At 46.8% G+C, this 18843-nt stretch overlaps 1 protein-coding gene across 1 annotated transcript; it reads left to right on the top strand.

The window, feature by feature from the left end:
* Nucleotides 1-3466: 3466 nt before the first annotated feature.
* LOC122553189 lies at nucleotides 3467-6593 on the top strand. The gene is made up of 2 exons (XM_043696785.1): nucleotides 3467-4084; nucleotides 5598-6593. The coding sequence occupies exons 1-2, from the start codon at nucleotides 3628-3630 to the stop codon at nucleotides 6086-6088; spliced, it is 948 nt and encodes a 315-aa protein (XP_043552720.1). The 5' UTR covers nucleotides 3467-3627; the 3' UTR covers nucleotides 6089-6593.
* Nucleotides 6594-18843: the final 12250 nt, after the last annotated feature.

Consider the following 18843-nt stretch of genomic DNA (forward strand, 5'->3'; position numbering starts at 1 on the left):
CAGTGTCATCTGTCTCTACTGTTTCCAAAAGATTCAACTTGTTCCTGCCAGGTACTTCCCCCGGGGTCTCTTGCACCTGTCTCCTCTCTGCTTTCCTCATCGTCTGCTCTCTTCTGCTCTCTTCTGGTATGCTCGGTGTAAAGGTCCTCGAGTTCTTTCATCAGTGCTGCAATATGCTCGGTCAGTAGCTGAATATGCACACACTTTGTACACTTATACGAGCCAGACACACCAGAGTCGTTGACCTCCCACATCAAGCACTTAGCGCACTGAACCAGCTGGGCAGTCATGTCTTCACCCTCTTCAACTGTGGCATAATCACTTCACTCAACCTCCTTGTCAAAGACTCCTGAGCTGAAGACTCTCTCTTCTCTCAACAGGAACTTCCATGGACTCTCTTTTTGGGGCAAGTCTGTGGACTTTAAAATTAGGTTAGAGGAGGAGGGTGGGAGGGAGGCCCTACTTTGTAGGACCTGGGGTCTAGAACACACCCACTCAAATAACAATCACTTACCTTCCCAACTGGCTCTGCATTCCGACTTCACTTCCGCCCATCTCCCGCTGCTCTCTGCTGCAAAAAGACCGTTGGCACATAGTCTGGAACTGCAGAAAGCTTCTTCCTGCAGCGATTATCGATCTGAGCCTGAATATATTCTGCTTTAAGTGTCCTCTTCAGGAATTTTTTCCCCAACACATCTGGTCTGAGACTAACACTAACTCTTCAATTTAAGGTAACCCAGTTTGATATCCTCTCCTTCTCAAGAACACTGATCTATTCAATCATCGTCAGGCAGAACAGCTGGAAACTCAGAGAAAAGCCCCAAAAAATCACTCTTTGAGCTTTAGGTGTTCCCTTTAAGTTTGCAAAAGAGAATAACATGCATATGAGCCTGTTGCATCACTCCTGTGCGTTACGATAAGGAGTAAACCCCTCGGCTAATTTAAACCAGCAACACAGAAATGAATCACCCCGTGCTGTAAACCTGTTAAAACTCGAGGGGCAAAGAACTATCCCAAAAGTCACTGTTTAAAGTTGAAATTAAAAACTTTATTCTTTAAGTCCAATAAAGAATATTAAAGCCAACACTTATTTTCAATTCCTTTCTCGTAAAACCTTTCTTTTACCTCCCACTCGACAATACTGGTCCAATAAAATATCCCCATTAAGATTTACAAAACTAATTCACATTTCAAAACTAGTCAGCTTTGCCAAATCTCCTTTGTAGATTTTCCTCCAGGTCAGCCTCGATGTTCTGCTGCGCAAACCCCCCACAGACAGGTACCTTTCACACAGCTCTTCAGCTAGCAATCTGCATTTGTTGGTCTTTGGCAGTTTGCCCCCTAACTGTTCAGAATGTCTGGTTTTATACCCCAAAACATCGGATCATTTCATTGGTTTTAATATTAGCAAAATACGAAATTCAAATTTGATTGGATTTTGGTATCTTGGGGCATAATTTAAACTGATAGGCCGGATTTGAATTTGTTTTCTGTTCGTGGCAACCCAGCTGCTGCTATCTGTTTTGACCAGTTTTGACCGTTACTGTAACATGACCCTCTGTGCTTTGTCAGTCCTTGCTAGCTTTTCAACTCTCTTAAAGATACAGTACACCTCTACACCTTCATAACATTGTGTCAGACCATAGCCAAGTTGACTTGTACAAACTCTCCCAGCATTGGCTACAGCCAGTGTTAGCCAGTCAAGGTGCTGCATTACTGAGTCACGACAGATGTACAGCCATGCAACAGGGCATTTATCGCTTGTGCAAGAAGCTAGCTTTCCCCCACCCCCGACCACCCCCACCCTCCTATTTAGCTCTCAGGGTCCCCTCACCTCCCCACACACACACCCAGCATTCCTGACGAAGGGCTTCTGTCCAAGACATTAATTCCCCCGGTACTTGGACGCTGCCTGTCCTGCTGTGCTTTTCCAGTGCCACACTTTCCGACTATGAAAAGTTTTGATCCTGTGTTTGAGGAAAGATATTGTAGCTTTACAAGACTTTGGTGAGGCCACACGTAGAGTATTGTTATCACTTCTGGTCACCACATTTTATAGGAAGGATGTGGAGGCTTTGGAGAGGGAGCAGAGGAGGTTTACCAGGATGCTGCGTGGACTGGAGAGTATCAGTTATAAGGAGACTGTTGCACTGCAGCAGTGGAGGTCGAGGGGAAGCTTGATAGAAGTCTATAAAATTGAGATGCATGGATAGAGTTGACCATTAGAGTCTTTTCCCCAGAGTTTAAACTAGGGAGCATGCATTTAAGATGAAGGGGAAAAGTTCAAAGGAGATGTGAGGGGCAAATTATTGAACACAGAGAGTGATAGGAGTTTAAAACGCACTGGCAGGGGTGGTGGTAGTGGCACTTAAGGGACTTTCAGATAAGTGCATGGATATGCAAGGAATGGAGGGATATAGACTAATATTGGAAGGTATTTGTTTCATATGGGCATCATGTTCAGCAAAACACTGCAGGCTGAAGGGCCTGTTCCTGTCCTGTACTGTTCTATTTTCTACATCATTTCATTGGGGCCAGCTCAGAGAAAGTTTCACTGGGATGATCCCTAGGATTGAAAATGTGTTGCTGGAAAAGCGCAGCAGGTCAGGCAGCATCCAGGGAAGAGGAGAATCAACATCAGGATTCCTGAAGAAGGGCTTATGCCCGAAACGTCGATTCTCCTGTTCCCTGGATGCTGCCTGACCTGCTGCGCTTTTCCAGCAACACATTTTCAGCTCTGACCTCCAGCATCTGCAGACCTCACTTTCTCCTCAATGATCCCTAGGATTGTCTCATGAGCAAACGCTAAACAGGTTGGGACTCCATTCACTGGAGTTTAGGAGAATGAGAGGTGGTCTCATTGGAACCCATAGGATTCCTAAGGAGCATGACAGAGTCAATGCTAAGAGGATGTTTCCCCTCATGGAAGAGTCTAGGACCAGAGGCCACAGTCTCATAATTAAGGGGCACCAGTTTAAGACTGAGATGAGGAAGAATGTCTTCTCTGACAGGATTGTGAGCCTTTGGGTTCCTTGCTCCAGAGAGCTGTGGGAGCAGAGTCCTTGTGTATGTTTAAGACCGAGACGGAGAGATTCTTGAACAGCCGGGGAATCATGGTTCCAGGGAAAGGGCAGGAAAGTGGACATGAGGAATTTCAGATCAGCCATGATCCTAATATCTGGTGGACCAGGTTCGAGAGCCTGAATGGCCTCCTCCCATCCCTCTTTCTTATGGTCTTATGAGATAACTGTGAATAAATGTGTTTCAATGGCAATCTGAGTTGGTTTAAGCAGGAGTAACTGGAGGGAAATGGAAGGGGACTGGAGGCAAATGTCAAAGTTAAGCCTTGATCATCTAACTGCAAAGAAACACTTCCTCTAGATATATAACCAGCGTCACCATCCACATGCAGCGTAAATGCTCCTCCCATCACATAGCCCAATATAAGAGCAACTCCACCACATCCTGCTCTCTCACTCACCGCTCGAGCTGTTGGTTTTCAGAGTGAGTGAGAGAGAAAGCTCATTCACCTCTCACCAGGTAACAGTCTGTCAAGATCCTGTTGGAGCTCTGTGCAGTGCCCAGTGACAAGCTTCACTCACGCGCTGTACTGTCACAACCACAGAAATGGACAGCAAGAAGAATTTCAAGAAGGAAGTCTTACCCCATTATTCAAACACATTAACATCAGTGGTGTCTCTCGCTGATATCGCCATTCGTGTTTCTGACACAGCTCTCAGTGAGACTGACGAGAAAAAATTCCGATCCAAGGTGGAAGAAGCTCACTCAGAAATTCAGAAGGCAGTGAAAGGAGGGGAGAAGGTCAGAGGTGAGGTGGATCGTAAGACCGAAGATATTGCACCACAGAATCCTGACTCTGAAAGCTTGAGAAAGCAGCAGGAGGATGTGGACAAGCAATTAATAAAAGTAAAAAATGAGAAAAACAAGACCAGAGATGAACTTCATCATGCCCGGGCTCAGCTGTTGCACACGACAGAAACTCAGGACAGAGCTAACAGTATGAAAGCAGAGAAAGAAACTCTTCGTAACCTGGGCTATGGTCTGCTTATCATCCCCTTCATTGGTAAGTTCATAGAGCATTCAGTACAAATCCTTCCATTTCTCCAGCTCCCTCCTGTTCATGTGTCAAGTCCCATTGTGTGGACAGTGAACTCACTCCTCACTCTCTGACCCTGTTCCTCACAAAAGCTTCCAGAGAGTGTAACTAAAGTCAGTGAATTCATAAACTCCTGTCTCTGGAACTGGGGAGAGTCAGTCAGGGGGAAAAGTGAATATGGACTGAGGGAGTGAGGGTGGTTGGTCACTGAGGGAGTGAGGGTGTTCGGTCACTGAGGGAGTGAGGGTGATTGGTCACTGAGGGAGTGAGAGTGATTGGTCACTAAAGGGGCGAGGGTGATTGGTCACTGAGGGAGTGAGGGTGTTCGGTCACTGAGGGAGTGAGAGTGATTGGTCACTGAGGGAGTGAGGGTGATTGGTCACTGAGGGAGTGAGGGTGTTCGGTCACTGAGGGGGTGAGGGTGATTGGTCACTGAGGGAGTGAGGGTGATTGGTCACTGAGGGAGTGAGAGTGAGTGGTCACTAAAGGGGCGAGGGTGATTGGTCACTGAGGGAGTGAGGGTGATTGGTCACTGAGGGAGTGAGGGTGTTCGGTCACTGAGGGAGTGAGGGTGATAGGTCACTGAGGGAGTGAGGGTGTTCGGTCACTGAGGGAGTGAGGGTGATTGGTTACTGAGGGAGTGAGGGTGATTGGTCACTGAGGGAGTGAGGGTGTTCGGTCACTGAGGGAGTGAGGGTGATTGGTCACTGAGGGAGTGAGGGTGATTGGTCACTGAGGGAGTGAGAGCGATTGGTCACTGAGGGAGTGAGAGTGATTGGTCACTAAAGGGGCGAGGGTGATTAGTCACTGTGGGAGTGAGAGTGATTGGTCACTGAGGGAGTGAGAGTGATTGGTCACTGAGGGAGTGAGGGTGATTGGTCACTGAGGGAGCGAGGGTGATTGGTCACTGAGGGACTGAGGGTGATTGGCAACTGAGGGAGTGAGAGTGATTGGTCTCTGAGGGAGTGAGGGGGATTGGTCACTGAGGGAGTGAGGGTGTGTTGGGAAGCAAGGGTGATATTTTGGGGTGACCCAGAGGTTAGTTGATTTGAATGTCTCTGAAGTTCCTTCAGCTGATTCCATCCTTGGATTGGTCACTCTCTGACTACATTCGAGTCTGGGTAGCAGAATGACAAATGTGCTCAGAGAGTCATCTCACATTGAACATGACGGCAAGGCCAATCAGAAATAACTCAGCTTGTGAGAACAGGAAGCTGATAAACAGAATGTGGAACTTGTGAAATGTGACAACACAAATGTCTGAAGGATGAATCATCAGACAGACTTCCTGTGTGAGCTGGACCAGTCAGCTGGGTCTGTCCTGAGTCCCCAGTGCAGAAACAATAGGCCCCAGTGCCAAAGGGCTTTAGATAGGCCTCAGTGCAGAAATACAGGCCTGGAGACAGGGAGAAACACAACTCCACGTACACAGGTCCTTCACTCACTCTGCTCAGTGTCACATACATTCTTTCTCCTGTAGGAATCCCGATGGTTCTCAGCACTTCCAAAGAAATCAAACGTTGTGAGGATACCATTCAAAAGACAACAGCAGCCAAGGGAAAGTTGGAGATGGAATGTGATACGAAACAGGAAAATCTGAAGAAGTGTTATGACACAATAAAGGATCTGAAAGAAAAGCGAGTGCAATGTGAGGGTCTTCTAGAGAAGGAGAGAAGGGAATTGCATGATCGGAAACAAGAGAGAGCTGAGCTGTTTGATGCACAGAAAAAGGTGAGGGATGCTCTGTATTACCTCAGTAACCTCCAGGGTTGCCTTAAACTGTTACAAGACCTGAGCACCGAGGAGACCTTTGATGGGATTGAAGGAATCAAAGATCCTCTCCAGGAAATCTTCACCACCATCCAAAAGGAGAGTTTCGATAAGGAATTGCTGTGTGATTCCCGAATTGACAGAAAGCTCAATGACCTGGAGCAGAAACTTACAGAGTTTAACAGGATTTACAAGCAATAGAGAAATATAGAAAGGAGACTGGGAATATGGCAGGGAAAAACTCACCACTTGGGGATTCCTGTTCCTGAGAGAATTTCCTGTAATAATAACAGAAAATGCAGGAGAAATTCATCAGGTTTAACAATGTCTGTGGAGAGCGAGTGAGCATCAGACCTGACTCAAAATGTTAACTTTGGTTCTTTCTCCACATATACTGCTCGGCTTACTGAGTTTCTCCAGCACGTCCTGTTTTTCTTTCAGATTTTCAGTATTCACAGTATTTAGTTTTTATTTCATGTAATTCCCTCTGCCAAGGGTAATTCCTGTATTCCTTCTGCTTCCTACCCCAATCCCTACTTAGCATAATTCTCTGTGTTTGTAGTTTGCTCCCTGTGATAGAGTCAAATATATTTCACTGAGTATGGCCTCTCAGTCCCAGCTTTTATTGGATCATCGGCTGGAGTGGGCAAGAGTAACAATTGTAAATGTTAAACACAAGAAATAAAATTATTCAAATGGTTCTGGATTTCTCTCTTTTTCACTTCTTGTTGCAGTTTACCAAGTTATTCAATTTCGAAAAGCCTCAAAGCAGAAAGGTGAATGGGGTTCAGCTGGGCTTAATGGGATCCATGACCACAAAGGCTTGGAGAATAGGTACAATTCCACAGTGATAATTCCCCACACCAAGCTGATTGACTGAATCCACAGCAGAATGGCATGGAAGAGATTTCCTGACAAGACAAGCACTTTCAGAAAAGGAAATGCTTAATAAGACCATGAAACACAGGATCAGGAGGAGGCCATTCGGCCCCTCGAGCCTACTCCACCATTCAATAGGATCATGGCTGAGCCAACATCTTGCCCTTTCCCCATACCCCTTGATTTCCCAACTGATCAAGAATCTACCTCAGCCTTAAATATACACAAGGACCCTGCCCCTACAGCTCTCTGTGGCAAGGAGTTCCAAAGACCCACATCCCTCTGAGAGAAGAAATTCCTCTCCATCTCAGCCTGAAATTGGTGTCTCTTTATTCTGAGACTGAACGCTCTGGTCCTCAGCATTTAGCCCGGTCAAACGCTTCAGTTTTAGCTGTCTTCGGATAATTATATCTTTTAATTCCAGCCAAGATTTGTTGCCCAGTCCCAATTGCCCTCCAATAGTCTGGCTTGCTGGGACATTTGAGGGGCATTTAAGAGTCAACCATGTTGCTGTGACCCGGTAGTTCCATATAAGCCAAACCAGGTAAGAATATCAGATTACCCCCCATAAGGTTAAACATCCCCCAGCACCAGGTTAGAGTCCAACAGGTTTATTTGGAAGCACTAGCTTTTGGAGCGCTGCTCTTTCATCAGGTGGTTGTGGATCGTAAAACACAGAATTTATAGCAAAAGTTTACAGTGTGCTGTAACTGAAATTATATATTGAAAAACACCTGGAATGTTTGTTAAGTCTATCCTCTTTTAGAATGACCAGGTTGGTTTCAGTTCTTTCATGTGTAAATCACAAAAGTTTTTTAAAAAAGTTACATTCTCAAGTGAACTTTAACAATTGGTGTCATGTCGGCCCAGATAATGTATTGAAAGATGTGAGCTTCCCTGTGTGAGACTGTCTGTGCCACAATGCTCAGACCGATTCTCATCTTAAAAAGGGATTTGCAGAATCTTGCGTGGATTTGTGCCGTTCGTGTGTGTGTGTGTGTGTGTGTGTGTTTGTTTCTGTGTGTGTGTTTGTGTGTGTGTGTGTGTGAAAACTCCTGGCTTGTCCACCCTCTCCCTATAACCCAGACCCTTGAGTCCTGGCAACATCCTTGTAAATTTCTTCTGCATTCTTTCCATTTTAATAACATCCTTCCTATAGCAAGGTGACCAATACTGAACACAACACTCCAAGTTCGGCCTCACCAACGTCCTGTACAACTGCAACCTAACTTTCCAACTTCTACACTTCTGATCCACACTCTCGGGGATAATTAATCCCAAAGAGGTTTCCTCTAGACCTCAGTCCAAAATGGCATACCTTCTACACTGAGACTGTTATCCTCGGTTCTAAACCTCCCAGCCAACAGAAAGACCCTTGCTGCATTGACTCTGTCTATCCCTTTAAGAATTTTGTAGGTTTCTCAGAGAGTTCCTCTCATTCTAAGAAGCTCCAAGGAATGCCAGGCCCAGATTCCTCAATCTCTCCTCATGGGAGACTCCCATCCGTCTAGCGATCAGTCTGGTAAACCTCCACTGCACTATGTATCCTTCCTTAGGCAAGGGGATCAGACTACGCACAGTGCACCAAGTGCAATCTCACTAAAGTTCCATATGATTCTTTGGACCTTGCACTCAGTTCACCTTCTGAATGACTTGTTGCACCTGCTTGTTAATTTTCAGTGATATATGGACAGGTCCCCTTAGATTTTAATACTTTCCAATGTCTCAGCATTTAAGGAACAGCATTTATTGCCCATCCCCAAATGCCCAGAGACCACTTAAGAGTCAACCTTGTTGTGGGTCTGGAGTCATGTAGAGGGCAGACCAGATGAGGACAGCAGTATCCTACCCAAAATGGGGGAACCAGATGGAGTTCTCCTGACAATGGTCAATGGTTTTGTGACCATCATTAGCCTCTCAATTCCAGGTTGTTTTTTAATTGAAGTAAAACTCCAGCGTCTGCTGAGGTGGGATTCAAACCTGGATCCCTTGAACATACCTGGGTCCCTGGAATAATAGAGGGAGGAAGAAACGTGGCTGAAGAGTTTCTGTGCAGAGGAGATGACCTGGGGTGTGCAGTGAGAGAGGGACTCACTGAAATCCTTGCAGAGGGAGGAAGAGGGAGTAAAGGCCTTCCTAACCTCCAATCTTCTTCCTGACCTCTCCGTCCCCACCCCACTCCGGCCTATCACCCTCACCTTGACCTCCCTCCACCTATCGTATTCCCAACGCCCCTCCCCCAAGTCCCTCCTCCCTACCTTTTATCTTAGCCTGCTGGACACACTTTCCTCATTCCTGAAGAAGGGCTTATGCCCAAAACGTCAATTCTCCTGTTCCTTGGATGCTGCCTGACCTGCTGCGCTTTTCCAACAACACATTTTTCAGCTTTGTGTGTAGGAGTGTCTGTGTGTATGTGTGTGTGTATGTGTGAGTGTGTGTGTATGTGTGTGTGTATGTGTGAGTGTGTGTGTATATGTGTGTGTGTATATGTGAGTGTGTGTGTGTGTGTGTAGGAGTGCCTGTGTGTGTATAGTGCAATGGGGTCACCTGTAGTGTGACATGAGGCCCTCCTCAGGCTATAACCAAGGTCAGGCCCGATGGGGAGGACTTCTACCGGGACCTTGAATTCATGTCACACTGCAGGTGACCACCATTGCGGTATATACAGACACACAGGCACTCACACAGATGCACACACACAGAGACACACACACATTCTCCGACAGACCCAGACATTCACGCAGACCCTCTCTTATTTGCTCATACAGACACTCCCACGCTCACACACACACCCTCTCACAGACTTATACACGCAGCAAGTACTTCACACAGAGGCTGATGGGTGTTTGGAACGCATCTTAAATGAATCTACCGTGCCAGCAGAGGTGCTAGAGGCTGGCACGGTAGATTCATTTAAGATGCGTTCCAAACACGCATTCATTTAAGATGCATCTAGACAGGTGCATGAGTAGGTGGGGAGCAGAGGGATACAGATGCTTAGGAATTGATAGACAGGTTTAGACAGTACATTTGGATTGGCTCAGGCTTGAAGGGCCGAAGGGCCTGTTCCTGGGCAATAAATTTTCTTTGTTCTTTTACACTCAAACTCACACACACACACACACGCACACTGTCTCACAGACACACACATTATCCTCCCCACACCACCACCCCTCCCCCCCGTCCACCACAACACACACACACACACACACACACATATAAGTTTGTGGGGTGTATTTGTATTTGCAGAATTACATTTTCCTTTGCTCAAAAACTGCATGAATCCATGTAAGACACTGTAAATCTGGTTTTTAGATGAGAATCAGTCTGACCATTGTGGCACAGACAGTCTCACACAGGGAAGCTCACACCTTCAATACATTATCTGGGCCGACATGACACCAATTGTTAAAGTTCACTTGAGAATATTTAAATGTTCTGTGATTTACACATGAAAGAACTGAAACCAACCTGGTCATTCTAAAAGATGAGAGACTTAACAAACATTCCAGGTGTTTTTCAATATATAATTTCAGTTACAGCACACTGTAAACTTTTGCTATAAATTCTGTGTCTTACAATCTTATTCTCCACAACCACCTGATGAAGGAGCAGTGTCCGAAAGCTAGTGCTTCCAAATAAACCTGTTGGACTATAACCTTAGTGCTGTGTAATTTTTAGCTTTGTACACCCAGGTCCAACACCAGCACTTCCAAATCATGCCCGCCATAAGGGACATTGCTGAACCAGACGGGTGTTTCCAACAATCGATGTTAGCTGTCATTGTCCCCAACATGGGGATGAGTTTTCAACTCCAGGTTTCCTGATTACTGGGAAGTCCCGAAGCAGGGGTCACAGCCCAAGGATACAGGGGAGGCCATTTCAGACTGAGGTGAGGAGAAATGTCTTCACCCAGAGAGTGGGGAGCCTGTGGAATTCACTGCCCCAGAGAGTGGCTGCAGCCAAAACATTGAATGTTGTCAAGAAGGAATTGGGTAGCATCGTTAGGCCTAAAGGATGAAAGGTTATGGAGAGGACGTGGATGTAGGGACTGCTTGGATGATCAGCCACGATCATGTTGAAAGACAGAGCAGGCTCAAAGGGCCAAATGGCCTGCTCATGCTGCTATCTTCAACATCATTCATTCATTTGAAATGGCACCAGTAGCCGCGGTGGGATTTGATCCCATGCCCCACAGCGTCCCCTCCTCTGGGGGGGGGGGGGGGGGGGGGGTCTGAACTTCCCTCTGAGAGAATTAGAGAACTGCTTATGTGGTTCCACCTTTTAAGTGAGGTGGCAGAGATGAACCAGGAAATTACACACAGGTGAGTCTCATGTCAGTGGTAGGGAAACTATTAGAGAAAACTCTGAGGGTGTGAATTAAAAAGGGTGTTAATTAGAGATAGTCAGCATGGTTTTGCCAGAGGGAGGTCATGCCTAACAAATTTGTTCACATTTTACCAAAATGTGATTGAGTGTGTGGTCGGGTGAAGTTCAGTGGATGCAGTTTGTATGGACTTTAGCAAAGCTTTTGACAAGGTTCCAAGTGGGAGACTGATTGAGGAGGTTAAAGCAAATGGAATTGTGGGAAATCTGGTGAGGTGGATCAGAAACTGGCTTAATCATAGGACACAAAGGGTAATGGTAGAAGGCTGTTAGAGTGACTGCAGGCTGGTGTCCACAGGTAAACCACAAAGTTCCTTATTGGTTGGTAAATAAATCAATGATTCAGATGAAAATCCTGGGGAATGCTAAGCAAGTTGCAGATGACACCAAGATTGATATGATGGTTAATCTTGAAGAGGATGGTTGTAGGTTGCAGGAAGATTCCAATAGGTTGGTCAGATCGGCAGACACGTGGCAGATAGCATGTAACACTGATAATTCATAGAGTCATAGAGATGTACAGCATGGAAACAGACCCTTCAGTCCAACCTGCCCATGCCGACCAGATATCCCAACCCAATCTAGTCCCACCTGCCAGCACCCGGCCCATATCCCTCCAAACCCTTCCTATTCATATACCCATCCAAATGCCTCTTAAATGTAGCAATTGTACCAGCCTCCACCACATCCTCTGGCAGCTCATTCCATACACGTATCACGCTCTGTATGAAAAAGTTGTCCCTTAGGTCCCTTTTAAATCTTGCCCCTCTCACCCTAAACCTATGATCTCTCGTTTTGGACTCCCCTACCCTGGGACAAAGACCTTGGCTATTCACTCTATCCATGTCCCTCATGACTTCATAAATCTCTATCAGATTGCCCTCAGCCTCCAACGCTCCAGGGAAAACAGCCCCAGCCTATTCAGCCTCTCCCTATAGCTCAAATCCTCCTACCCTGGCAACATCCTTGTAAATCTTTCTGAACCCTTTCAAGTTTCACAGGGAGCAGAACTGAACACAGTATTCCTAAAGTGGCCTAACCATTATCCTGTACAGTGGCAACATGACCTCCCAACTTCTATACTCGATGTACTGACCAATAAAGGAAAGCATACCAAACACCACCTTCACTATCCTATCTACCTGCAACTCTACTTTCAAGGAGCTATGAACCTGCACTCCAAGGTCTCTTTGTTCAGCAACACTCCCTAGGACCTTACCATTAAGTGTATAAGTTCTGCTAAGATTTGCTTTCCCAAAATGCAGCACCTCACATTTATCTGAATTAAACTCCATCTGCCACTTCTCAGCCCATTGGCCCATCTGGTCCAGATCCTGTTGTAATCTGAGGTAACCCTCTTCGCTGACCACTACACCTCCAATTTTGGTGTCATCTGCAAACTTACTAACTGTACCTCTTCTGCTCGCATCCAAATTATTTATATTAATATCAAAAAAGTAGGACAAGTACAAATAAATGTGAGGTGATGCACTTTGGAAGAAGAAACAAGACATGGAGTATTTAATGAAGGGCAGGACACTGGGTAGCTCAGAGGAACAGAGGGATCTTGGGGCAATTATTCATAGATCCCTGAAGTTGGCAGAGCATGTGAATAGGAGAGTTTAGAATGCATATGGACACTTGTTTCCATCAGCTGCGCATGGAGTATAAGAACAAGGAAGTAATATTGGAGTTGTACAAAGCATTGGTCAGGCCCCAGCTGGAGGACTGTGTGCAGGTCTGGTCCCCACACTGCAGGAAGGATGGGATAGCACGAGAGAGGGTACAGAGGAGGATCACCGGGATGTTTCTTGGGATGGAGAAACTGAGCTCTAAGGAGAGACTTGATAGATTTGGATTGCGTTGTTTAGAGCAGAGAAGAGTGAGGGGGAGATATGAGTGAGGAGCATAAGATGAGGAGGGGGATGGATAGGGAAGATAGAGAGCAGCTGTTCCCCATGGTTGAGGGGTCAATGGTGAGATTGTAGTTTTAGGGTAAGGGGCAGGAATGTCAGAAGAGATTTGGGAAAATAGTTTTTCACTCAATGAGCAGTGGGAATCTGGATGCACTGCCTGGGAAGGTAGTGGAAGCTGGAAACCTTACAACCTGTAAAATGCATTTGGATGAGCACTTGAAATATCAGAACATTCAAGGAAATGATCCACATGCCAGGAATTGGGTTTAATGCACCTTTAGTTATAGTTATGTCAGTGCTGACTTGATGGGCCAAAGGGGTTACACACTCCTTCCAAACCCACGTCATGGACCATGAGCGTCGAAGATGCTGCACTTCTCCTATTCCCCCCCTCACTGTGGGCAGATGTTCTCACCACCTGCTGTGGGTACCCTGGGCTCCCTGGCACTATTGCCAGCTGTGAACCTGGTCAAGCCTTGACCGTCTGGAAATGCCCTTCACCTGCATACACGGTGAGATAGCAGCCACAAACCAACACATCTCAGGACACTCATGTGACACACAACATAAAACAGGAACAGAATTAGGCCATTCAGCCCATCGAATCTGCTGTGCCATTCAATGGGATCATGGCTGACGTGACCACCCCCATCTCCTCTTTCCTGCCTTTACCCCACAACCCTTGATCTCTCAGTGACTCAGCACCTGTCTATCCATGGTGCTGGAAGAGCACAGCAATTCAGGCAGCATCCGAGGACAGGCAAAATCGACGTTTCGGGCAAAAGCCCTTCATCAGGAATGAAAGGCTTTTGCCCGAAACGTCGATTTTGCCTGTCCTCGGATGCTGCCTGAATTGCTGTGCTCTTCTAGCACCACTGATCCAGAATCTGGTTTCCAGCATCTGCAGTCATTGTTTTTACCTGTCTATCTATCTCAGCCTTAAATACGCTCGATGACCCAGCCACACCTGCCCTCAGTGATCACCAATTCCACAGAGTCCCTCCCCTCTGAGAGAAGAGATTCCTCTTCCTCTTGGTCTGAAATGAGTGGGCCCTTATTCTGAGCTTCCAGACTCTGCTCCTAGACTCTCTGATTCCTGCAGCTCCCAGACGTGGTGTTGACAGTGACAGCTGATGTGTACATTGTTGGAGCACCATTCTCTGGGTGAACATGGCTGCATTGTGATTACAGTGTTCACAGAGTGGCATGTCACAGTCTACCATATCCTGTCCCCAGGGTCACCTGGCCAACCCCCCCCTCCCCCCAGACTGCAGCACTGTCTTCATCATGGGGAGCTGAGGTGAACTGATGTGACCTGGTCCAAGCACTATCACTAACAGCTGACAGAGATCTACCTGAGGATGAACAACAGAGAGATCACACACAGTGGATCCTCAGAAGGATTAACATTCAGCGCAGCGGTCATCTTGAGCTGCTGCTGAGATTGGATGGCTACATGTGGCCACAATAATACTTTCTTGCACAGAGCTCTGAGGTCCGTTTGGAAGCTGATGTTCTGTCCTGGGGTTGAGGTTATCTTCGCTATCAGTGTGTGCAGATTCTCAGAGTGGATGTGACCACCCACTCCTTCAGCTCATAGATCACGCTGCAGCCCCTGATGTTGTTCTGTGATAGAGTCCCTAGGCAATGCTCAGCCTGTGGAGCCACTGTCACCCTCTTCAGGGCCAATGGCATCGAAGACAAAGTCTTTTCACCTCCCGAGGGGTCCTTCAACTGCCCGCTCCCCATCTGGAGTCTGCTCTGGTTCCTCGGGCTTACTCCCAGCCTCAGACCCTCCTTCCCCTCTCGGCACCATCATTGCATGTCAGCAACGGTAAGGATACCCCCTGCTGTAGCTGGATTGCATTCCTAAAACCTCTGAGTCCTTTCCTTCCTGGTGCTCCCGGGACAGCCCATCACTCCTGATACCACCGCCCCCTGCCCTCCCTCCGAAGCTCCCAATCACCACCAGGAATTAAATACCTAACTCCTATCCTTAACACACTCCCACGCCCCTCTGGGCCCTGTCTCTGCCCTCCCCCTGTCACAAAGGGTAGAGTCTCTTTGGAATTCTGCCACAGAGAGCTGGGGGGGTTTCAGGTCCTTCCGTATATTTACAGATTGACAGATCCGTGAGCAGTCAGAGAATGAAGGATGACAGGGAAAGGGCAGGAAAGTGGACAGGAATGTTGGGTCAGCCATGATCCCAGTGAATGGTGCAGCAGGTTCAAGAGGCTGAATTGCCTCCTTATGTTCCTATTTCTCTTGGCCTAAACTTGCCTGTTATGTTCGGCCTCCATTTTGCAGCAGCAGTGGGAGCAGTGAGAGCGGTTGAATTGCACTCTGGGAAGGTGAGTGATCTGATACATTTGGGCAGCAGCCATGTGGATGAGGAAAAGGGCTCTGGACAGGATGGTGCAGAAGGCCATTCAAGAGGGAGGAGCAAAAAGACAAGTAACTGTTACAGGGGATTCTATAATTAGGGGGACAGATAGTATCCTTTGGGAGCCATGGTGTGTGCTGCCCAGTGCCAGGGTGCAGGACATCTCCGACCGGCTTGAAAGGATATTGGAGCGGGAGGGGGAGGATCCACTTGTTGTGGTTCACGTTGGCACTAACAGCATTGGCAAAGCTAGGGTGGAGGACCTGTTTGGGTGCAAGGAAGGAAATTGAAGAACAGGTCCTCGAGGGTCATAATCTCCGGATTACTGCCCGAGCAATGTGCTAATTAGCATAGGGATAAGAAAATTAGGGAAGTAAACACGTGGCTAAGGGAATGAATGGTGTGGGAAAGAGGGATTCCACTTCATGGGGCATTAGCATCAGTTTTGGAACCGGGGCAATTTACACCGATGGGATGGTCTCCATCTGAACCGATCTGGAAGCAGTGTTCTGGTGAAAAGGATAAATCGGGTGGTCACTTGGACTTTAAACTCGTGAGCTGGGGGAAGGGAGAGGGAAAGACGACAGGAGGTATGATGGTAAATAAAAAGGTAAGCAGCAGGTTAGTGTGTGTGCAGGAGGATTAAAGTCCAAGGCAGACTATGAAAGAAGTAAAGGAAGGATAACTCGGGAGATACTATTAGAGATGTTGGGAATCGTGAGGGTAAGAAAGCTAGCATAAGGGCTCTTTACCTGAATGCTCATTGCATTCGTAACAAGACTGATGAGCTAACGGCATAAATCATTGCGAATGAATATGATTTAGTAGCCATTGTGGAGACATGGTTACAGGATGGTCACGACTGACAGTTAAATATCCAGGGGGTACCAGACTATTCGGAAGGACAGACAGGAAGGTAATACGGGTGGTATCGCTCTGATATTCAAGGGCGGCATCAGGGCGATGCTGAGAGATGATGCAGTTTCAAGGGAGAAAATGGTTTAATCCATTTAGGTGGAAATTAGAAATTCTAAGAAGAAAAAGTCACTGATAGGCGTACTCTATAGGCCACCAAATAATAACATCACACTGGGATGGGCAATAAACGAGGAAATAACTGATTCCTGTAAAAATGGTACAGTTATTTTCTTGGGGGATTTTAATCTCCATGTCGATTGGTCCAACCAGCAGGGTTAGGGTAGCCTTGAGGAGGAGTTTGTTGAGTGTGTCTGTGATAGTTTTCTTGAACAGCATGTAATGGAACTGACGAGGGAGCAAGCTATCCTAGATCTGGTCCGGAATAATTAATGACCTCGTAGTTAGGGATCCTCTTGGAAGGAGCGATCACGGTATGGTTGTGTTCAGAATACAGTTGTGAAGATAAATTCCAATACCAGGGTCCTGTGCTTAACCGGGAAGACTACAATAGACTGAGGCAGGTCTTGGCTAACGTCAACTGGAAACAAAGATTTCATGGTGGGACAGTTGATGAGCAGTGGAGGACTTGCAGAGCAATTTTTCGCAGTGCTCAGCGAAACGATACTCCAGTGAAAAGGAAGGACTGTAAGAACAGGGATAGTCTGTCGTGGGTGTCTAAGGAAATAAAGGAGGCTATCAAATTGAAAGAAAAGGCATACAAAGTTACCAAAAACAGCATGAGATTAGAAAAATGGGAAAACTTCAACAGAAAAGAGCAATAACAAAGTAAGACAGAACCTGTGAAAAAACTCACGCAGAATATAAAGGTAGATAGCAAACGTTTCGATAAATATACAAAACGAAAAAGACTGGCTAAAGTAAATGTTGATCCTTTAGAGGATTAGATTAGATTCCCTACAGTGTGGAAACAGGCCCTTTGGCCCAACAAGTCCACACCGACCCTCTGAAGAGCAACCCACCCAAACCCTTTCCCTCTGACTAATGCACCTAGCACTATGGGCAATTTAGCATGGCCAATTCACCTGACCTGCACATCTTTGGACTCTGGGAGGAAACCGGAGCACCCGGAGGAAACCCACACAGACAAATTCAACACAGACAGTCGCCCGAGGCGAGAATTGAACCTGGCTCCCTGGCGCTAAGAGGCAGCAGTGCTCACCACTGAGCCAACGTGCCGCACCTGAAAATGAGAAGGGGCATTTAATTGTGGGATATGATGAAATGGCCAAGGCATTGAACAGGTATTTTGTCTAAGTTTACACAGTGGAGGACACTAATAACGTGCCAGTAACTGACAAAGAGACAAAGGTAGGTGAGGACCTGGAAACAATCATTATCACGGAAGAGGTAGTGTTGGTCAAGCTGGGCAAGTCACCTGGCCTTGATGGACTGCATCCCAGGGTACTAAAAGAGATGGTTGGAGAAATCGCAGACGCCCTGATGGTAATTTTCCAAAATTCACTGGACTCTGGGTCAGTCCCAGCAGATTGGAAAACAGCAAATGTGATGCCACTGTTTAAAAAGGGACTTGGCAAATGATGGGGAATTATAGACAGGTTGGCCCCAGATCATAGAACACAGAACGTTACAGCGCAGTACAGACCCTGCAGCCCTTGATATTGTGCCGACCTTTGAAACCAATCTGAAGCCCAGCTAACCCACACTATTCCATTTTCATTCATATGCCTATCCAATGACCCCATTTAAATGCCCTTAAAGTTGGCGAGTCTACTACTGTTACAGGCAGTGCATTCCACATCCCTACTACTCTCAGAGTAAAGAAACTACCTCTGACATCTGTCCTGTATCTATCACCCCTCAATTTAAAGCTATGTCCCCATGTGCTTGCCGTCCCCATACTTGGAAAAAGGCTCTCCCTGTCCACCCTATCTAACCCTCTGATTATCTTATATGTCTCTATTAAGTCACCTCTCAACCTTCTTCTCTCCAACGAAAACAGCCTCAAGTCCCTCAGCCTTTCCTCATAAGACCTTCCCTCCAGACCAGGCAACATCCTAGTAAATCTCCTCTGCACCCTTTCCAAAGCTTCCACATCCTTCCTATAATGCGGTGACCAGAACTGTACACAATACTCCAAGTGCGGCCGCACCAGAGTTTTGTACAGCTGCAGCATGACCTCATGGTTCCAAAATTCAATCCCTATGTTAATAAAAGCTAACACACTGTATTCCTTCGTAACAAGTTGAAACTTTATTGCTGGAACAGCACAGCAGGTCAGGCAGCATCCAGGGAACAGGAGATTCGACGTTTCGGGCACGGGCCCTTCTTCAGGAATGAGCAGAGAGTGTTCAGCAGGAGAAGATAAAAGGTAGGGAGGAGGGACTTGGAGGAGGGGCGTGGGAAATGTGATAGGTGGAAAGAGGTAAAGGTGAGGATGATAGGTCGGAGTAGGATGGAGGCGGAGAGGACAAGAAGAAGACTGCAGGACAGGA

Source organism: Chiloscyllium plagiosum, chromosome 9, assembly GCF_004010195.1.
Source record: "Chiloscyllium plagiosum isolate BGI_BamShark_2017 chromosome 9, ASM401019v2, whole genome shotgun sequence".
In the NCBI taxonomy this organism is placed as follows: domain Eukaryota; kingdom Metazoa; phylum Chordata; class Chondrichthyes; order Orectolobiformes; family Hemiscylliidae; genus Chiloscyllium; species Chiloscyllium plagiosum.